The following is a 23,361-nucleotide window of genomic DNA, read 5'->3' as shown; positions in this document are numbered from 1 at the left end:
TCATTATGGACTGAAGGGGTGATGGTCTGTAAAGGTAATCCAATGAGGAGGGAGTTGCAGTAGTCAAGGCGAGAGATGACCAGGGAGTTAATTAGAAGCTTGGTGGTGTCATTAGTTAAAAAGGGGCATATTCTGGAAATGTTGCGGAGGCTAAGGCGGCATGATTTCGACAGGGATTATATGTGGGCCTGAAAAGACAGTTCAGAGTCTAAGGTTACCCCTAGAACCCTGGCATGTGGGGACAGACTGATAGATGTGCCATTGATCTTAACAGAGAAGTCAGGGGAGGGCACACGTGAGGGAGGAAATATTAAGAGCTCAGTTATAGATAGATTCAGTTTGAGGAAGTGGTTTGACATCCAGGCTGATATGTCTGTTAGTAAATCAGTGATGCATGAGGAGATTGATTGGGTGAGCTGAGGGGCAGAAAGATAGATTTGTGTGTCATTAGTATATAAATGGTAGTGAAAGCCATGGGAGGCTATCAGCTGACCGAGGGAGGATGTGTAGATTGAGAATAGTAGAGGTCCAAGGACAGAACCTTGGGGGACCCCAATGGTAAGAGGAGTTGGAGAAGAGGAAGTGAAGTTGTAAGTGACACTGAAGGTGCAATGAGATAGGCAAGATTCAAACCAAAGGAGAATGCAACCATGGAGACCAAGCAAATTGAGTTTTTTTTTTGAGGAGGGGGTGGTCAACTGTATCAAAGGCAGCGGAAAGGTCCAAGAGTATGGAATAATGACCGTTGGTTTTGACTGTTAGTAAGTCGTTTGTGAGTTTTAGGAGGGCAGTGTCTGTGGAGTGCTGTGGGTGAAATCCAGATTGAAGGGGATCAAGAAGGTTATTCTCAATGAGGTGGTCGCTCGAAAAAAGTTTAGTGACTTCCTCTATAGTAGCTGGGTTAAAAGAGGGAAGTATTGATTGTGCAGGAGGACAAGGAGTGTAAAGTGAGGGAGATATCTGTAGAGCAGAGATATCAAGACGAATTGTCTCAATATTATTTTCAAAGTGATTAGCAATCTCCTGGGCAGTGAGTAAGTTAGTGTGTGGGGGTAATGGAGGACAAAGTAGAGTGGTAAAGGTAGAAAAGAGTTGATGGGGACTGCGTGAGAGGGTGTTAATGTGAGTGATAAGATAGGTCTGTTTGGCAGTGTGGAGGCAGGAATGGTATTTTTGGAGGGCAGATTTATATTGGCTGAAATCTTGCTGTAAGTTAGTTTTACGCCACAGACATTCAAGATCATGGCTACATTTTTTGAGGCTTCTGGTATTGTCTGTCTGCAAGGGTTGTAGTGGTTGGGGCCTGATTCTGTGCATAGTGAGGGGGGAGAAGGTATCCAGGGTGGATGACAGTGAACTATTGTAGACAGAAGTGGCCAAGTTGTGGCAGGACAAGGATGAGATTTTGTCGTAGAGACAATCTGTAGCAGAAGAAAGAAGAGAAGGGTTAAGATGGCAAAAGTTTCTATGGGTAATAGTTTGGTAGTTGGAAGGGAAGGAGGATGCAGACAAGTAGAGAGTGAAACTAATAAGGTGATGATCAGAGAGAGGAAAAGGAATATTGGAGAGGTTGTGCAGAGTGCATAGGTAGGAGAATATGAGGTCAAGGCAGTTGCCAACAGAGTGAGTTGAAGCGCTTGTCCATTGTTTTAGGTCAAAAGAGGAGGTTAGGCTCAGTAGCTTAGAAGTATTGGGAGTGTTGAGATTAACAGGGATGTTGAAGTCACCAAGAATGTTTGTTGGAATTTCAGAAGAGATAAAGTAGGGTAGCCAGGCAGAGAAGTCATCAAGGAAGTTTGATACCGGTCCAGGGGGCAGATAGAAAACAGCAATTCTCAATGAAACTGAAGAAAATAGATGAATAAAGTGAGCTTCAAATGAGGAGAGGGACAGAGAGAGGGGTGGATGAAGAACCTGAAAAGTGTTTTGAGGGGATAGGATTCCAACACCACCTCCTTTCCGTTCACTAGGCCTGAGAGAGTGAGTCTACAGGAGGCCACCATAGGAGAGAGAAGCAGGAGAAGGAAGGTCAGATTCTTGAATCCAGGTCTCAGTAATTGCACGTAGGTTCAGGGAGTTTGTAATAAATAAGTCATGGACGGTGGTGAGTTTGTTACAAACAGAGCGGGCATTCCAAAGGGCACAGGAGAAGGGGAGGCTGGTTCTAAGCTGAAGAGGAATAGAAATTAGATTGTGTGGATTGCGGCTGCTATCAGAGGATGGGGGTGCTGGGTATGTTGGCAGAAGGTAAATGATGGTGGTCCAGGATTTGGGGAAATATCTCCAGAAGTTCGGAGAAGCAGAAGGGTGAGAGAGGTGATATGGGAGTGTGACTTATGTGGGGGGACACGTCCCAGTCTTGCAGTTTTTATTGGTATAGGGGTTCAGAATTAGCAGGAGCTGCTACGTGCAGTAATAAGGTGAAGACAGGAGTGAGGGTGATATATATATATATAATATGTGGGGTGGAGAAGATGGGTAAAGGAGTGAGAATTTAAGGAGAGAGGATGCAACTGTGAGAAGAAAAAGTAGGGAGTGCATGATACAGATACAGATTAGTGAAATTAATAGGAAGCCTGAATGAGAGATGAAAATGTATTTATTTATTTATTGTTCTGCAGAAGTCTGTTGTGCATTCACTGAAGTGTAATACGTAATCCAATATGAATACTTTATCCAAGATGATAGTTGCCAATGCAATCCCAGCCTGTGCATCCCCTAGATAAGGCCTACATTTATACTGAGTTTGGGTGGGGGTATTGCCAGTTAGTCAGGATTACATAGGAGGAACACATGGCTAACAGAATGAACGTCTCACACCAAGGCTCACTACAAGACGCAGTAAGAGAGCAGAAAGGTCACAGCCATAAAGATAGGAACAGCTCATAATTTAGGTTTAGACAATAATAAAGTAAAATAAACATTACAGTGATATGGACAGAGGTAAAGAATTTGAAGGCAGGATAGATCACCAAAAGCACATACACAGAATTAGCAAGCAGATCCCAGTTTCAATTAAAGGTGGAAGATATGGTTGAACTGACACATACACAGAATTAGCAAGAACTTCTCAGTTTCAATTACAGGCGAAAGATGTGGTTGAGCTGACACATAGCTGTAGGAGGGGTAGAGAAGAGTTGTGTTAGCATTAGTGCTGAGCCGAAGTGCAATACTTAATCCAATATGAATCTTTTATCCAAGATGATAGCTGCCAATGCAATCCCAGCCTGTTCTGTTTGAGATTGTTCACACTAGAACGGGGTGCGAGACCTGCATTCCGTGCCAGTTTACTGCATTGCAATCATGCTGCCCTTGCGATCTGCAGTGGGTGTTAGTATAAAATTAATAACACCCCAAACGCAATGCATTTGCCTGCACTGGATTGCATGGTACACAAGTACCATTCAAACCAGTTGCATGCACTACTTTTGGTGTGGTTTCACGTAGAAAAATTACACTGCACAAAACTGCATGTGAATTGCACAGGTATTGCACAGCATTCCTGTGCAATTCACATGCAGTTCCTAGAGTAAATGAGCCCTCAGTCTCCTCTCCCTCAATGCTCAGACTTTAACATTGAATCTTTGTGGCAAGTCACAAGGTGAGAGGCTGCAAAAGGGACTGATCTGGGTCAGACATTTGTGAAAACAGCCAAGAACTTTACCAGGGTTTACATGGCTGTTATCTCTAAACCGGTATCTCAGTCCGGGAAGTGCATGCTAAACCTGGAAGATGCCTGAACAAAGATTGTGTCATCCTTCTGGAGAAAAAGACAAGCATTTATTACAATGACACATTACTTAGCATGCATGCATTTAAGATGAAAAACCACATCTGATGCTTGGTCCACTTTAAAGTAGTTGGCTAGAGAATTCTATAAATATTTTAGAACATAACTCTAGTCTCCTCCCACACTACAATGGCATGCTGGTAGGTTAATTGGATCCTGTTTAAAATGGCCCTAGTGTATGAATGTCATTTAGGCAGGCCATACACGGTTCAAATCTCAGCCAACACCTGCTTAGATTCGAACCACTGAATGTACCACAGCATGCCGGACTTACAACCAGCATGTCGGGCTTTATCTGCGATAATTGCTAGCGGCTGCTATAGCCACTAGCAATAAATTAGTCTTCTCCCAGCAGGGACAGCTTCCCCCACCGGGAAATAGACCATGGCTCGGCAGGAGGGATTCCCACATTAACAGTCTGTGTTGATGGGGGAATCAAGCAAATTTGTTTCCTGCAACCCATGGTTGCAGGAAAGAAACTCGCTCTGTGTATGGTCGGCCTTAATGAGCTTTGATTGTAAGCTCCTTGAGGGCAGGGACTGATGTGAATGTACAATAGATATGTAAAGCGCTGTGTAAATTGACGACGCTATATAAGTACATGTAATAAATTAAAAAAATAAAAAAAAACAGAATAGAGCAACTAGCACAGACTAACTATTAACCCACAATTTTGTGAAACTGGAACCCCATTTAAATAATTCACAGGCAATTTAGTGTGAGAAGTAAAACCTGACTTACATGACATTTTTTTATTCCACAGCCAGTCCACAATAAAAACAACATGAATGTATTTAATTACATAGTAATTAGAGATACTGTAGTATCTGGCAATGAGCTTGCATGTGAAAGTGCAATAAATAAACATGATATCACATTAACATTAAAAAAATAAAATACAACACTGGAGGTTATTTAACGTCTGAAGAAAATTTGGTTATACAGCAGTTTAAAAAAGTACATTTGTACAAAAATGACTTACAAATAAAATAGGAATTAAGTATCCCTACTGAAAATATAAGGATATTAAAGTCCCACGACCATATAAAAATAAGAGGTGATAAGTGGATTGCTTTCATATATATGTATGCATATATTTTCATTTTAAATTGGGAGGTAAAATATTTCTTATTTTTCAGCTCCAGATTAAAATAGTTTCTACTGCATAATGGTCCTTTTATATCCAAGGGGTTCTGCTGTGATTGCTAGATCAGACTCCTGTCACAGGGCACTTTCAATGTATGCCTAGTGTCACAATTTGGCTTTCTGCTTTATGTTGAGTTTAGCTGTAATAATACAGTACATTTTGTGCTAAAACATGAGGAACTTACTCTACCTATCCAACATTATTGACTGTAAGTAACTATGAAATACTCGAGTTGCCCATTAAGATTACTTTTAATGGTGGTGGTGAGTTTTGATTTTGTTTACCAGTCAGTATTGTCTCTTCGGGCTTAGGATGGTGCCTGGGGTATCTACTTAGCAAAGCTTTACTTTGTGTTGAAGTATACAGCTCCTGCAATATCTGTGAGACATCAGCTCTGCAGCCCCAGTTCATTTTAGGCTGCCAAACACAACTTGAATTTATGGCCAATTCATGTTTAATCAGCCAACATTCAAGCTGTGGGTGTCCCTGTCAGCACCACCCAACTTGAAAAAGGCAACTGAACAATCAAAGTTTGTTGAAGGAGCCAGATGGAATATCGGCGGTGAAACAGAGCTGAATTCAATCAGATGTAGGCACTTGTCTTTTTGGGTATTCTGAAAGCCATTGGAGTCGGCAGAATACAAAAAGCCTCACATTTGTCACAATTTCCCCTTAGCCACCAATGTATCACCTTTATGTCCTCACCTGCCCTAGCAATACAAATGGAAAAGCCAGTTGGTTGGTATAAGGGAAACAGATCTTTTTCCAGCCTTATATTCGTTCATGGGAATGCACACAGTTCTGTCTTTCAGTAGGCATTAACTAAGCATCAGTGGATGTAATGTATCTTTCTGTTAAGGTTCAAGCAGAAGATTTCAGAAGGAGCTCTCCCTTCTGCAGAAATCAAAGCAGTTTCTGGACTCCAGACCTTGGAAATAAGTCAAAGTTCCCTTTCTGTACAAAAGGAAATTTGGAAAATGGTAATGACAGTAAATAAAGCAGAATTGGGGGCATTGCCCATATTAAGTATCACATTCATAAAATGCTTATTAGAGCATATGTCAAGCTAAAAACCTTTGTTTTAGTTTTGGATAAAGTGGGGAAGGATCACAAATCCTATAATTCTCTCAATTTCTGTTCTGCTGACACCAGCCAGAAAGTGAGGGAAAACAACAATAGAAATACAGGCAGCCTTCCCCCACTAAAGAACAGCAGTTTCAGTTCAGCCTGTGATGCTGTTGGAAAGTTCTGCTCACTTCTTGGCTTGTAAAATGTCATCAGGGCAGGAAGTGATGGTAAATCCCTCTGATGAAGCCCTTGTTATCCTTAAAAACCTGGCAGGGGTTCTAATGCTTTCCCCACTCTATGCAAAACTGAGAAGTAATGTTTGCATGGACATACACTTCCTGAGGACTAGAGTTGGGATACACTGCAATATGGTAACGAGTGTACATGCTATGCAAATTTAACTTGAAACCAATTACTTACCTTTTATACAACCTACAATAATTAACCAAAGCATTGGGGAATGAATGAAAGCACTAGTAATAGCATTTACAAAAATGTGTATATTCAGTGCAACTTAGAAAAACATATTGCAACATGTTCATGGCTAAATAAACCAGGCTAAATAATTTTTGCTGGCTTTCATTTACACTGTTGCAGGCACATACTAACAGGTAAGAGTGCATTTTCCAGGACTTGTCAGGATAATACTACAATAGGTGTCTTGTTAGGAACAGAATCAAATTTTCATTTTTAAATCCAGCATTGCAGTGAACTGCAGCTTGAAAGCGCATTTACATTTAAAATAGATTTAAAATTCTTACCCTTAGTCTTTGCCCTCTACAGCCACCACTCGTGTCTGAAGTATACATTACCTTGAGATATGTCCAATGCCGGCTTTCCCGTGCTGTACACTATGGTCCCACCCCCAGCCGTTACATCTCTGGTGTAACCTTACAGAGTCACAGAGACAGGCATACGTCACACAAGTTTTTCCTTTTCCATTCAATCCAGTGGGCTGAACAAAAAAAAAGGAGATCGCCACACTAACACAAACAATGTTAGTGTGTTGATCTCCTGCCTCAGTGTTCCAACTGATCACACTGGCTGCCAGTGCTGATAGGATGCCAATCAGATACTGCCTTTCCAGCATGCCCGTCTGACAGAAGCTTGTCGTGTGACTGGCATTCCAGCAACAACTATAGCTCTGTAATGAGTTAAGCAGCCTGGTACCACTAAGTTTTTATGCACAGACAATGTTTTCACTCAGTATTTCTTCTACTAAAGTTACATTAAATCACAACTCCAGGAATTAGAAAGAATCTACCCTTTCAATCCTTGTCCAGGTGGTACAGAAATGATTTACCCTATTCCCCACTCCAGCCAGCCCCTCCTCTCCCCCAAGCTCTGGTCTGTAGGTGGTCTCCTCTGCATCATCCCATACAATAGGAAAGCTGGTGACCCTGCATTGTACAAATGCAGGATGAGTTTACTACAATGGCCCTGAGCAGCTTCAGAGTAGAGCCTGCGGGTGACTGGTCACTCCACTGAAGGGATCCCGCTGGAGTGCAAAATAAGGTATTTCTCCCTATTCTGGCACTCCTAGATATAACAAGCATTTAAAGTGGTATTAAAACCAAAATAAAAAATGTACTATATTGCTGTTTACCAAATCATAATATGAAATGGCTGCATCAGTATTCTTTTTTAGGCTTTTTCCCTGTTTTCACCTGGTGATCTAGTCAGTAATACACCTCCTGTATTAAAGTGCCCCTACTCTGGATGAAGGACAGCAGCATGGTCAGTCTGGGGGGAGGTGAGTGTTAGCCCTTGTACACATGGTCGGACATTCCGACAACCAAATCCGTCTGATTTTGTCCGAAACTGTTGCATACACACAGTCGGACGAAGTTGTCAGAAAATCCGATCGTACTTAACGTGATGGCGTTATTTCGTAAGGACGGGACTACGTTCAGGCTAGTAGCCAATAGCTTTGGTCTAGGAATTTGATCTGAGCATGCGTGGCACTTTGTCCTATCAGAATTCTCTACACATGATTGGACAAAGTCCGATCGTATCATGTTGTCAGAAAATTTTATAGCCCAGCTGGAAAACTTGGTCCGTCGGATACTCTGACGGAAACAGTCCGATGGAGCCCACACACTGTCGGATTATCCGACAACCCGATCCTATCGGACATTGTCCATCGGAATGTCCGACCGTGTGTACAAGGGCTTAGATGTACTAGCAGATTTAAAATACACTAACAAACTGAACCTTTTTTTTTCTTTTTGGGAATTTTTTTTTTACATAAATAAATAAAAGCTGATTGTAAGCACCTCTGTCAGTGTTATATTGTTTTTTTCTCATCTCTGTAACTGATACATTTTGCTGGAGAACTTGTTCTTTTGAACAACAGACTTATTGGCCAGATCACCAGATGAAAATAAAATAAAGAAAGCCTAAGAAAGAAAATGAATGCAGTCATCACATCTAAGAAATGGTAAACTGCAATATAATACATGTTTTCCTTTGGGTTTATTACTACTTCAATCTTTGCAGGGGGTCCCACTGCAAAGGTATTTTTGTTCTGCCCCTAGCTGGGCTGTAAGGAAAAATTGTAGATCAAAGCACAGACCATTTATGAACACTTCAGGCCAGAGGGTTAACAATACCGGACTTAATGATTGCATTGGATTATCACTACTCCTCATACACTGGTCTGTAATAGTCTGCAGCTAAATCCTCTGCAGACTCTGTCTTTTTCCAGGATTACCAGGTAATTCAGATATTGAGTAAATGACAGAAAGTAAGATAGGCTATACAACTCACCTGGTGTACAGTAGGGAGAGTAACACACAGTTCTACCTACAGCATTTATGCTACGTGACAACAGTGTTTTCGTTTTTCTTGTACAATCTCTTGAGAAATCTGTAAGATCTGCAGTAACTGTGAACATAAATTCTGCTTACTAGCTGCTTATTATTGTTGCCTTCCATTGGTTGGAGATGCAGATCAGTTAGCGTCTTAACGCTTTTTGGACTTACAAGTGTCTACTGATGTTATGACACTGCTATCGGTATCAGCCACATTTTTTTCCAATTTTCCTTAATCATTCTCTATCTTACTGCATAAGGCTCTGTTTTGGAAAGCAAGGTGCATTTTTATGTATCATAGATAAATATAGCTGCAGTAAAATAGTTCTGTGTCCTTCTAAATGAACCCATGGTTGGGCCATAATAACATCTGCCACTTTAGGCATTCATTGTGTAAACATTATAGTTCTGACAATAGTCAATACATCTTCTCCATACTGACAAGCGGAGCACTGGCAGTCTATGTAAAACATCCTCCAATATATACTATTGGAATGGTAGCTTCATCAATATACTTGTCAATATCTTCATATAAAATTAGGCAGCAGGTATCTTTTTACAAGTTCAAATCAGGAGCAGATTTAGTTCATTCCAATGCTCTGGCATTTGGCTGTGTCTGTACAAAGTAAGTCCTCAATTCACCCTTTCCTTTAACATTGATTAGTCCTCTGCATTCACATGAATATCCCAGCCCTTCTAAAATACGACACGTCTCTTCAGTTACCTGAAACGAGAGTACACAGGTCAACAAAAACTGAAAGAAACTGAACAGATTGAAGGCCTAAAATTAACTTTATTGCTTGAACTGGATGGACATGTGTCTTTTTTTCAACCAGACTAACTATGGAACTATATAATTATTTTGTCCATTTAGGGAAAAGTGACAGATTCTCTTGTTAGGGCATCGTGCACCCACTGAGCCCTTCACTGCACCTTCCCCACCACTCCATTCATCCTTGAGCAAAATATCCATCATTTCATGGTATGACCTTCATCCTCTGCTCCCAAGATAGGCTCAGACACAGACAGACATAAAGTGTACAGAGAATTTAATCTCATCGCCTTTGCGAGAGAACTCTGGACTGGTTTCCAATCAAGGAAAAATGGACCCAATGCAAAATGAATACCGACCAAAGTAGTTTCCAATTTTTCATTGAAAGTTCTGAAAATCTTATACTTTTTTATTCATGTACTCCTTTACCCACACGGATTACCATTATTACTCATGAATGTATTGTATAATTGCTTAAATAATTACCTGAATTTTCCCAAGTTCTCCTGTACTCTCCATCCTACTTGCAACATTCACAGTATTCCCCCAAATGTCATATTGAGGTTTTTTAGCTCCAATGACTCCAGCAATAACCGGTCCATGGTTTATACCTATAAGATGCAATAAGTCACATTATTATAACCTAGAGCAGACTTAGATTCCTCTTTTGCTTGCTAGGAGATCTTTGAGATTGTTCTGCTTGATGGTATCAATATACAAATGTCACTTGGCAGAGTCAATGGCTTGGAACGAATGATCATCAATGTAGGTATTTTTATGTTCTCATTAAACAAATATAACAAAAAAAAAGTAGAAAATAATAGAATATTTTTACAGTTTAGACATACTTTCATTACATTTTTGAATACCATATCAAAAGCTACAGTGCCAAGGCATATTCAAAAATGTAAGCATAAATACCAGCAGAACTAACAAATGTTTGTTAAAATGATTTTAACCATAAAGCAAAAAACAAACATTTGATCAACAGGCCAGATTTTCTTTTTTTGCAGAAGAGGCATATTATGGGGGAGATTTACTAAAACTGGAGCACTCACAATCTGGTGAAGCTGTGCATGGTAGCCAATCAGCTTCTAACCTCAGTTTGTTCAATGAAGCTTTGGCAATTTAACCTGAAAGTTTCTCTGCAGAAGTGAGCCTAATTTTGCACTCTCCAGCTTTAGTAAAGAAACCCCTATGTCTCTCCTACATTACATATCTATTACCTGCCTGTATGCATATAGCTCAGAGCAACTAAAAGGAAAAACTTTTTTCCTTTTAGTTGCTCTGAGCTATATGCCCAGTTCTTTTCTCTATATACACTAATTGGGACGATGGTATCTCGGTGACTTTGGAGACCAATTTACTATTTATACCTGCCTGTATGCCCTGTATATGGAGCTGCACACCTCAGTGTACAAATTTCAGCAATACTGAGATACATGAACTACCGTGCAAGCACAAGAGTGATGTCGTCCTGGCCAGGCCAATGAAAATAGCCAAAGATCGGTACCGAAATCTGAAGATGACAGTGGCTGGCAGGGAGAGCTCTGGGACCAGGGCCGTCTTTAAGGCAGGGCAAAAGGGGCAGCTGCCCTGGGCCCTGTCATTGTTGTGGGGCCCAAAGCAGCTGCCTCATACTTGCCAACTATCCCAGTGTAAATTCCCTTGTCCCTTGAAGTTTTAGTCCCAATATCTCAGTGTGACGTGATGGTACTAATGCTGCCCAGCTCTGCCCTATTGTTGTGTACAGGTAACCTACCTGCAGACCCTGTGTTTACATGTAAATAACCGGCATTCATATGTAAATAGTGGCAGCATTACTAAGTAAATAGATGTGGCCAGCAGCATTGATATGTAAATAAAGGTGGCATTCATATGTGTATCATGCTCCCCTGCAGTGAGGAGATGATGTGCTATAACCTCCAGCAACCAATCAGTGAGCAGTATTACTTTATAGCAGTGATGGCGAACCTTGGCACCCCAGATGTTTTGGAACTACATTTCCCATGATGCTCTTGCACACTGCAGTGTAGTGGAGCATCATGGGAAATGTAGTTCCAAAACATCTGGAGTGCCAAGGTTCGCCATCACTGCTTTATAGTATTCTCTAGTAGCCAATTAACAAGCAGAAATCATTTGCTGTAACCTCAAGCAACTAATCAGTGAGCCGTAATGTGTGCTGTAACCTCTAGCAACCAGTCATTAAGCAATAATGATATGCTGCAATTGTTGCCTGATCTGATACAGTAAACTGATTTTAAGTCTAGCTGCTATTTATTGTATGTCTCAGAGTGGATGGAGAGCAAAACTGCATGGGGGGGGGGGGGGCCCAAGAAAATTTTCGCCAAGGGTCCAATCAGTATTAAAGATGGCCCTGTCTGGGACACCGCAACACTGGAGAAAATAGTAAAGGTGAGTATAGTTCTGCTTTACAGCTGATCTGCAGATTTTAATGAAGTTTACATAGCTCATTTGGACTAAGTTGGTCCAAACAAGTTACCACCTTAACTACTAGATACAGTGCCTTGCGAAAGTATTCGGCCCCCTTGAACTTTTCAACCTTTTGCCACATTTCAGGCTTCAAACATAAAGATATAAAATTTAAATTTTTTGTGAAGAATCACCAACAAGTGGGACACAATTGTGAAGTGGAACAAAATCTATTGGATATTTTAAACTTTTTTAGCAAATAAAAAACTGAAAAGTGGTGCGTGCAAAATTATTCGGCCCCTTTACTTTCAGTGCAGCAAACTCACTCCAGAAGTTCAGCGAGGATCTCTGAATGATCCAATGTTGTCCTAAATCACTGATGGCGATAAATAGAATCCACCTGTGTGTAATCAAGTCTCTGTATAAATGCACCTGCTCTGTGATAGTCTCAGGGTTCTGTTGAAAGTGCAGAGAGCATCATGAAGACCAAGGAACACACCAGGCAGGTCCGTAATACTGTTGTGGAGAAGTTTAAAGCCAGATTTGGATACAAAAAGATTTTCCAAGCTTTAAACATCCCAAGGAGCACTGTGCAAGCGATAATTTTGAAATGGAAGGAGTATCAGACCACTGCAAATCTACCAAGACCTGGCCGTCCCTCTAAACTTTCAGCTCAGACAAGGAGAAGACTGATCAGAGATGCAGCCAAGAGGCCCATGATCACTCTGGATGAACTGCAGAGAACTACAGCTGAGGTGGGAGAGTCTGTCCATAGGACAACAATCAGTCGTACACTGCACAAATCTGGCCTTTATGGAAGAGTGGCAAGAAGAAAGCCATTTCTCAAAGATATCCATAAAAAGTCTCATCTAAAGTTTGCCACAAGCCACCGGGGAGACACACCAAACATGTGGAAGAAGGTGCTCTGGTCAGATGAAACCAAAATCAAACTTTTTGCCCACAATTCAAAACGATATGTTTGGCGTAAAAGCAACACAACTCATCACCCTCAACACACCATCCCCACTGTCAAACATGGTGGTGGCAGCATTATGGTTTGGGCCTGCTTTTCTTCAGCAGGGACAGGGAAGATGGTTAAAATTGAGGGGAAGATGGATGCAGCCAAATACAGGACCATTCTGGATGAAAACCTGTTGGAGTCTGCAAAAGACCTGAAACAGGGATGGAGATTTATCTTCCAACAAGACAATGATCCCAAACATACAGCAAAATCTACAAAGGAATGGTTCACAAATAAACGTATCCAGGTGTTAGAATGGCCAAATCAAAGTCCAGACCTGAATACAATCGAGAATCTGTGGAAAGAGCTGAAAACTGCTGTTCACAAACGCTCTCCATCCAACCTCACTGAGCTCGAGCTGTTTTGCAAGGAAGAATGGGCAAGAATTTCAGTCTCTCGATGTGCAAAACTGATAGAGACATACCCCAAGCGACTTGCAGCTGTAATCGCTGCAAAAGGTGGCTCTACAAAGTATTAACGCAAGGGGGCCGAATAATTTTGCACGCCCCACTTTTCATTTTTTTTATTAGTTAAAAAAGTTTCAAAAATCCAATAGATTTCGTTCCACTTCACAATTGTGTCCCACTTGTTGGTGATTCTTCACAAAAAATAAAAATGTTATATCTTTATGTTTGAAGCCTGAAATGTGGCAAAAGGTTGAAAAGTTCAAGGGGGGCAAAAACTTTCGCAAGGCACTATATGCCTGCTGTGTGCATTTTCTAAGCTGCATATAGCCTCAGTCCATTGACACCGACAGGGCGGCTTGGCCCCGCCCCTGGCTCACTCGTCACAGACTTTGATAGCAGCCATTGGCTCCCACTGCTATTAATCTGTGCAGTGAGGAGAGGCAGGGCTGGGATAGTCACTGCTCTCATGCACACCGCTGGATCTGGCTCAGATAAGTATAAGGGGGGCACATGCAGCACAGAAGGCTTTTTACCTTAATGCATATAATGCATTAAGGTAAAAAACCATAAGGCTTTACAACCACTTTAACTATGAACTGTCAGGTGACCACAACTTACTAGAAAAACCCTGCAACTGTACATGGATGCCAATAAGTCATAACTTAGCATATGTCTAGGGGTAGCATATGAGAGTCTAGATGGAACAAATACCATTACATTGGTATTTTATAATGATTTTGGGAGTCTAATGGCTCCATGTTTTTCATAGCTGACAGTATATTTGGGTAGGGAGAGAAAGCAAGATCGTGGTAGATTGTGACATTATTGCCAGGGCCCAGGGCATGGGGGGTCTTTAAAACAGCTAGATAATTGACTAATGATTAAAAGACTAAAGAGGGTCAGTAGATAAAATGAAAAGCAGTAGGAAAAGGGGCAGACCTGCCTGGTTCCACTAAATATTGGGAGGTTTTCTGACCTGAAGCCCAAGTATTTAATATAGACAAAAACACAGGAGGGAACCGGCTGTGAAGCTGCAAGACTTGGCTGCCAGTTTCCCTTACAAGCAATGACGGTGGCAGCACCTGAGAGTCAATGGAAATATCAGCTGGGGTGAAGACACCGCCGAATCCTTGGAAAGGTGAGTGTCCTAATATTAAAAGTCAGCAGCTACTGTATTTGTAGCTGCTGACTGTTATTTTTTTTCTGAAAGAGGCTGGACCTCCTCTTTAAGTAATCACAAAAAGACTATGAAATGCTTTTCTAATATCTAAGGACACGGAGACTAAGTTATTATAGTATGAGGCTGTATAGCCTTTAGGGTCTGGTTGTTTAGCTTTTAGGAGCATTAATGGTGGCCTGTACCTCTGGCAATGTAATTTTCAGATCAAGTGGGTGCTGTCTGTAGAAACCTAAGGAAGGACAATAGTGGAAAAGAGGGCTTTTGTCTGTTGTATGGTAAAAAGGTGTTGAGAGGAATAAAGAAGACATAAGTGTTTTTTTGAAGATTTAAATGATCTCAATATGATTCACAAATATATTTGTCGATATACCTATGTGATTTATCAACTAAAATGCCCATCTAACTTGACATATCCTGGAAAATCAAAAAGATCTACAAAGACTACAGAATACAGAAATAGGAAAATGGTATTCGGAACTTTATCTTTGATGCAAGAGGCGATACACCAGTAAAACAAATGTCAAATTTCTTCAACATCAAGATGGCAGATCCTGAGTGATAAGCCCTTCTGTGAGGCAAGTGGGAATCACCACTAATTGGAGGTGAGCTTACAAAACACTCCCTATTATACAATAGTACATTGCATGTCTTCTAACTGATGTATTAAGGGTACACCCTGTACCATTGCTGCTCCAAACTCTTCTAAATTCAAACGTTGGGTTAACACACACTCACACTGTTAATAACAAATCTGTTATACACAAAAATGGCAACCAACCCAATTTATTATTAGCCTTTAAACCAAGATGAACTTGGAAAGGTTTTGCATATCACAAACAAAACAAGAGTTCTCCTAGCATATTTACCAGCTAGTCTGCAAAAAAACAAACAAAAAAAAATGACACCATCTAACACTTTACGTTAAAAACAGAGGTTTTAGTTGCACATTTGCAAATATATGCAGAAGCTTCACTGTCCTTTGTAAAGTCAGTCCTAACTAGTCTATGAGAGTCTCCATATTGGAGCATATATAGCAATGGGTAATTTAAAGCAGAACTTCAGTCATTTTTTCAAATTTCCATCTATTCAATCTTCTGCTCTTGTTTTAACTTTGGTTAGTAAAACATTTTTTTTCTGATAGTAAAATACCTTATACAGTCCACTTCCTGTTTCTTGTCTGATAAAAAGCCTAGGTTTATGACAGCTTCAGCTGCCCAAAGTTAAAATGGCTGTAGCCAGACCCAGTGGAGGGAGATTTATGCAGCATATATGGCAAGTACAGAATCACAGTATATATAAAATAATATGCAAAGTGGTTGGATGGCAAAGATGTTTTTATTGCAGATTATGTGAGCAGACTGCAGTTCCTCTTTAAGGGCAGGTATGCTGAAGGCAGTCATTCCTCCTATACAGCTCAGGGACACACTAGATGCCCAAAAAAAAACAATGTTGGCTGATGAAAAATCATAGCGATCACATGGTACCTACCCAGACCCTCGAATCGGCTCAGTACACCTTCTCTATCCATTTAAATATGTACCACCATTAGGAAAGCAGTAAATGATCAGAATTTGACTGTGACCACAACAGGGATTTTTTTCCCACAGCTCCAACATTTCTGCTTCAGGCTGAGCCTGGCTATTCAGTAGTTGTATATTACCTGCCTGTGTACTCTACAGTTACCAATCCTACAGTGAGTCATTGTATAAATATAATTTTCTATTTTCAGCAAGAAAAACCTGCTACCATTAAAAGGTTATATTCAGCAGTCCAGAAATGCCTAATCAGTCTTATAGATAGCATGCATATAAATAGCTAAAATCTTATATTAAAATAAATAGCTAAAACATTCCCTCATTTGTGACTTATTCATGTTCTTAACATATGATGAAGAATAATCCTTATCTCTGCTTGTACCATCAAAAGGAGTGACAAAGAAGCATCTCTTAGCTTGTCTGATACGGTAGTTCCAGTCAACACTTACCCCAGTACCTTTACAGAAAAGATCAATGTGTGACATAAGCCACTGCACCACTACCACTATATGACACAATAATAGTGATACAGTTGGCTAATGGATAAATACCCATTTCATGACTCCACTGTTGTCAGCGTGAACATCAGTGGATCCACGAGGTTACAGTGACAGAAAGAAGCACAACAGCCATGATCACCTGGGACACCACATGGCTAATTAAAATGGGTAAATGCATGCATTACAATTTCCACTAAATGTGTGCAACAACCTATAGAGAAATTCTAGCAGCTATCAATCATATCCTTGTTAGTAATTTACACTCAGCAACGTACCAACACGAAGGCGAAAATTATTGAAGGAGTGTCTGTTGATCCCATCTAGCTTCTGCATTAAAGCCATTGCAAATTCAACAGTGATTCCAATTTGAGCATTCTGTTTTTCTTCGTCCTAGAAGAAAGAGTAATAGGAGTAATAGCTTTCAATATCATGAAATCGATAGCCAACTCCCAGTGCCTCAGGCAATCTTTCTCCTAATAGAAAGGTAAATGTATTTTTATATGATATATTTAAAATAACAAAAATAAACATAAAAAAACCTTCTTTCCCATTAAAAAAAGGAGTAGAAATGGCAGATGATATTTCACACATTTATGCTACAACTAAAGAGGTGGATTGTTCTGTAATCTAGGTGGAGAGTAGAAAAGAAATACAAGATGATGAAATTATGTAAGACGCATTTTTTCTAATTCAGGCAGATGGTTAAGTAATGTAGTCAACAAAACTCTGAAAACAATCAGTAACTATCAGTACTCATGCTAGTGATTCAGCTATGCCTAGGTTCCTAGATATTGAGGTGTTTTGGCCTATGTTGGGAGTGTAGAGTAGAGAGTTGCTTTTGCTTGGAATCTGGTGGGTCCCTGAAAAATACCCAAAACACAAATATTTTTGAATGTCTGAGTACTATGTGGGTGATGCATGTATTCACAGTTAGGTAATGTGTATCTAAGTATGAGGATGAAGGAGAAGCATAAATAGCTCAAAAATAGCGTGGCTGTCTTTTCAGAAATATTTTCCCTTCTTTTGCTTTGAAAATGTTTCGGAACTTTTAGTGGTGAGTGTTGCAATTAGATTGTCATTATGTATGTAAATAAAACCCATACAGACAGATTATGGCAGTGGTGTAGCACCCTCCCAGCTAGACTGTTAGGCAAATCTAATCATTGGCTTCACCATAGTAAGTAAAGTGGTTGTTTCCGGTTAGGATGTTAGGAAAATTTAGTTTTTAGCCCTACTGTAGTGAGTGGAGTGGTTGCAGATTGTTCTGTTTGCTCGGGACGTCTAGTATGAGAGTTTGATTGCTTCTCTCTGTCTCTGGAAGAAGTTTTCAGAGCATATGAAGGGAGATTAATTGGTCAGCTGAATATTTACCATGCCCTGGCAATTCCTTAGAAGGGATCATCCAGAATGTGGCTGAGGAGGTAATAAATGAGCAGGAGCCTGGGACCGTTCTCTCAGCAGGGAGGATTCCAGTACTCCTGGGGCTGCTTCCCCCAGGAGAAGAATCACTAAAACAGGAAACCACTGTTTGATTTGGAATATAGAAACCAATACTTGAGCCTCAGCTTTTGCTGTGCTAAGGGGCCAAGTATGACAACTAGAAAGGGGTGCCTGCTGAAGGACATTGTTTCAGAGTCCAGGTCTGGAGGAGGACTTTGTCAACTTCTTGTTGAGGATTTACCTGAATAGACTGGGTTGCAGACAGCTACTAGGATGCTGTGAGTAAGGATCTTACTGGGGGACTGGCAGTTGTGTAGAGGCAGAAGAAAAACGGTTACTAATGACTGCCTTGTGGTCCACAGCTATGGGGCCTTAGATATACTGACACCCCCAGCTTACTCCAGAGAAGCTGACACTGGTAGACTAGAAAGAAGCTAGTTATTCTGTTGTACTGCTCACCGTCTTGAAGTATCTCATGACCCTAAACCAATCTCTTGTTGAAAATGTATTTAGAAATAAAGTCTAAAAATACACTCCCTGGATTGGGCTGTGATTGGCAGTGTGCTTGGGTGACTGGTGTCCGCTGTACTTCTTAGACAGAACCTGTCTGTTGCTAGAAGCCCCTGCAGGGGTGAGCGCTACAGCAGGAAGACATAATAAAGTTAGGTATCAGAACTTCTTGCTTCAGCAAGCCTGGTTACATCACAGTGTGCCCATCAACAAAGCTTTTTTTAAAAAAAAAGATGGCCACAGCTACATGTTTCATTAGTGAGATCCCTGCCTCAATTAACCCCCAGAGGGGCTGCTGTCTTTTGCTGTCAGTAGACATAAAGTTAGGTATCAGAACTTGCACTGTAAAACCCTTCAAGCCTGGATCACCAAAGAAGACACCAGCAAGAGTGGTTGACCCTGATCATAGGTCACTTAACCCTTTGACACCCACCTCTGTAACTAGCTTAACAGGATTGCCTGCAGCATGCCAATTCAGTTAATTTAAAAGCTGCTACATTTTTTCACATTTGAAAAAAATGAAAGATTTGAAAGATTGTTGCTTCAGCAAGCCTGGTTACATCACAGATTGTCCATTCAGAAAGCTTTAAAAAAAAAAAAGATGGCCACAGCTACATGTTTCATTAGTGAGATCCTTGCCTCAATTAAAAGAAAAAAAACATCACCACTGACAAAAAACATGGAGGCTGTAGTTGCTTAACCCTCTGCCTGCTACTTCCCTGGTTATCATGCTCACCTATTTGCTTTAACACTTTTCAATATCCAAAACAAGCATACTAATAAGACATTCTGTCTTTTCTATGACTATGGCAGCCAGTCAACTAGCACTTTCAGAAGGCTATATCAGCAATGGCAGCCTATCTAACTTTCTCCTTCTAGGTTTATCTAAAAAACTGTTTTTTTTTTCAGTGGGGACGTAGTTCTGACATCTCCAGAACTGAATGTACTTTATGTAAAGGCAAGAGTTGCTGGGGTGTGCTGGAGACTCTATTGATGCTGGCTGCTGGGGGATCTACTGTTGCTGGAGGTAATCTATTTTTGCAAAGGAAGGGGGTCTATTGTTGCTGGGGAGTTCTTCTGTTGCTTGCGGGGCATCTATTGTTGCTGGTGTGGGTCTTATGTTGCTGGGGGTCAGTTGTTTCTGGGAGGGATGTACTGTTGAAGGAGGGGATCTTTGTTGCTGGCTGCTATAGGGTCTATTGATGAGGTCTACTGGGGAATCTATTGTTGCTGGAGGGTCTATTGTTGCTGGTAGGGTCTATTGTTGCTGGGCTTGGGTCTTATGTTGCAGGGGGTCAATCACTGCTGGAAGGGATCTACTGTTAAGGGAGTTGCTGACTGCTAGAGGGTCTATTGATTCTGGCTGTTGGGAGTCCATTGTCTCTAGGAGGTCCATTGTTGCTAGATCTATTTTACCTTTTTTGTTATCATTAACAAATTCCATACAGATTCCACCACAAAATGATACTGAGGTCTGCATTCCCTAAAAGGGGTGGTACTGGGAGGTGGGTAAGGGGTGGATCCAATGAACTGTGCTCAGAGGTGGGTAAGGGGCAGAGTCAATGGGTGACTCTGGAGGGAGGAGTTCCTAAACCTATTCTCTGAGGGAAAAAAAGACATGTTTAAAAAACATTTAAAGTACCATAAATGCAGGATTATACACTAATTTACCAGGAATGGCAAACTTTACATCAGATTTGTATATATTAATAGCAGTTTCATGTCATTTTTATTCATTTTTAACAGAATATAGGTTATAGGAATATCATAGGATGTAGGAAATCATGGAAACTATCCTAATTCTGAAGGACCATAAAATGTATGGCTGTGGAGGTTATGGTTTAAATCTGAAATATATACCGCAATCAGAAATGATACCCTATTTTGGCCAGTAGATGGACGTGCTGGTGATCATATGAAATAATAGAATATAAATAAAATAGGCCTCTGTGTTTTATTAGTACAAGTGGAAAAATAAGGTCCAAATTGTGAGCATGTCTACAAAAGGAAAAAAAAACTTCACTGATAACTATCCAATTACCATACAAAAGTTAAAGCATAAATCAACCTTCAGCTTAAATCAGCTAGATACATTCCAGGTGCATCAAACAAAATATGTACACAGCCTTATGGTTGGTTTTCTTTCTAAAACTGCTAGCTAGAAAAACCTGGCCCCTGCTAGCAAAAAAGTGGGACTCCTGCTCTCTGTGGGGAAGCAGTGCAGACATCTGACATGCTGCTGAGAAAAAAAAAATGCTAAAACATAAATAAATAAAGAATTTGGATTAAAAATGATTTTCTTTTACATACTGTCAACAATCAGTATACCTAATCACCGCACACATTATGGCGATGCTGTACTGCACTGGTGACAAGATTTTTATTTAATGTCTTAATTTTTCAGAAAATTGTTAAATACCTTAGACTGTCTACTTTCCAAAAAGGGGGTCATTTGGGGGATATATGTGCTGTCCTGACATTTTAGGGCCTCACAAAATGAGATAGGCAGTCAGTACATCAAGACTGATCAATTTTCATACACACACACACACACACACACACACACACACACACACACACACACACACATATATATATATATATATATATATATATATATATATATATATATTTATATATTATACACCATAGTTTGTTGGCTCTAGATCTTTCACACTGACTAAATAATATACAGTGACCTGTGTTATTTTTACTAAAAATATGCAGCAGATTACATTTTGGCTTAAAATTATGAAGAAAGATTATTTGTTTGCAAATAAAGAAACTAAGAAAAAAATGTTTTTTTGTTCAACATTTTTTGGTATTTTTTTGTTTATATAGTAAAAAAACAAAAAAAAACAAATGGTGATTAAATATCTACCAGGTCGAACAAAAAAAAATTACCGTGTGTACCTGGCATTAGGGTGCAAATTTTAAAACTATACCAGAGTTCAGCTTTAAATATCCAGAGCAGTATTACCTGGTTACTCTCTTGCCCAGGAGTTACAATGAGTCCAGTTGCTGCCATGTAGGTACTTCCAATTGTCTTGATTTTCTCCACTGCGCTGAATTTTGGTTTCATTAAAAGCTATAAAAATATATTGTGTTAGTAAACCTTAATTTAAGTACTCTAAATAACAATAACATAACACAAGGTATACCTCATCAAAATCAGCGATGATCTCATTCAAAAGCCGCAGACATTCCAGGCCCTCTTTGTTGACATCACACTCTGTGTAGAAGACCTTAAACTCTGGCACTGATGCAAACATTACACAGACACAGTCATATGACTGATGATACAAATCCTGCCAAAAAAAGATCGCCATTAACAAGATTTACAACTTACTGTAAATAATAATTGAAAACAAAAAGAGGTCTATTTAATAAGTCTGTAAACACTATATACAGTAGCACAACTATGGATATTTTTGGGATACCATTATTTTTTTGCAATATCATGGCACACACAATTCATGTTTGGTATCTGTTTACTCAACACAACTTATTTTATATTTTACCAAAAAATAGGTATATTGTGTGTGTTTGCCCTAAAACTCATTTTATTATATTTTTTCCCGAAAATAGGGGTTTAATAAACAGTTGTATAACATAAAAAAAAAATGCAACTACTATCTTTTTTTCTCTACAAGGCCTCTGCTTTCAGAAAGTATAAAATGTTATGTGGGTTTTAAGTAGTTTTAAAGCCAAAAATGCAGATTTCTAAATGAAGAAAAAAATATACTCTAGTGCCAAAGTGGTTAAAGATGGAATAACGTTCAAAATGCACTCATACTACAGTACAAAGAACTTTTCTACTTTTAAAAGAACCCCTATCCCCTACTATAATTAACATAGGACCCTCTTTCTACTACTGCTACTGCTGTTTCACATGGCAGGCTAGCATCTACGAAGCCTATCTGATAGAAGAGCAAAAAGCATACTGATATTGCACCTGCCATTTAAAGTGATATTAAACCTTCATTTTTTTTATTAAAATGAACATGGTTTACTTGCCTGCTCTGTGCAATGGTTTTGCACAGAGCAGCCCCAATCCTGATCTTCTGGGCTTCCCTTGCCAGTGCTCCAGGCTCCTCGTCTTTGGCAGGTGCCAAAAGCGTCTTTCCATGGGGGGCACCCGTGCTTGCTCACTACCGAGCCTCTCTGTCTGCGAGCACAGAATTTGATTGATGGCAGGGAGGAGGGAGACAACATCGAAAGCCGCTGCTCTTGTGCACATCGCTGGATCGGACCAAGCTCAGGTAAGTATAACAGGGGGGCTGGGGGGGATTCTGCAGCACAGAAAGTTTTTCCCCTTAATGAAAAACCTTAAGGCTTTAGAACCACTTTAACTTTAGCTGTGAGGGAAGGAGTTTTGAAAATCTATTTTTTTTTATAGAAGCTATGCTCTATTTGGTTGCTACAATTTTCTATAAGTACTTTCTGGTGAAGATCTGTGTACCTCATGGCAGTCCTGTTAATTGATAACTATCCTACCCAACATCATATTTGTTCCCTACACTTATAGTTTTTTGCTTTAAATAGCTGATATCTGTAGAACATCAGCAGGTGTCCTGAGAAACTTCAGAGTGATTGTCTTCCTTACAAATCATCATAGATGCTGGCTGTTTCCTTCCAATAGATGCATCACCTGTAGCATAAAGGAAATTAACCATGCACATATTCTTTATTTTACTGTGTTCTCCCAGCAAGGCCTCCTTTGTAAAGAGAATGTACGCTTTACA

The 23,361-nt window shown here is 40.0% G+C and overlaps 1 protein-coding gene across 1 annotated transcript in view; it reads right to left on the bottom strand.

Annotated features, from left to right (window-relative positions):
* Nucleotides 1-4,527: 4,527 nt before the first annotated feature.
* Nucleotides 4,528-23,361, bottom strand: part of ADCY7 (adenylate cyclase 7) — a 228,605-nt gene continuing 209,771 nt past the window's right edge. The window contains exons 21-25 of the mRNA XM_077458399.1: nt 21,778-21,924; nt 21,597-21,704; nt 16,942-17,056; nt 10,077-10,201; nt 4,528-9,542 (exon numbers count right to left, since the gene is read on the bottom strand). Coding sequence (XP_077314525.1) covers nt 9,405-9,542; nt 10,077-10,201; nt 16,942-17,056; nt 21,597-21,704; nt 21,778-21,924 — 633 coding nt within the window. The 3' untranslated portion in view covers nt 4,528-9,404. The remainder of the gene's footprint in view (nt 9,543-10,076; nt 10,202-16,941; nt 17,057-21,596; nt 21,705-21,777; nt 21,925-23,361) is intronic.

The sequence above is a fragment of the Lithobates pipiens genome, unplaced genomic scaffold, assembly GCF_037356315.1.
Source record: "Lithobates pipiens isolate NorthernLeopardFrog02 unplaced genomic scaffold, aLitPip1_a1.2 Scaffold_10, whole genome shotgun sequence".
NCBI lineage: Eukaryota > Metazoa > Chordata > Amphibia > Anura > Ranidae > Lithobates > Lithobates pipiens.
Note: the sequence above shows the minus strand (reverse complement) of the source record. Positions and strands in the feature narration are given on the sequence as shown.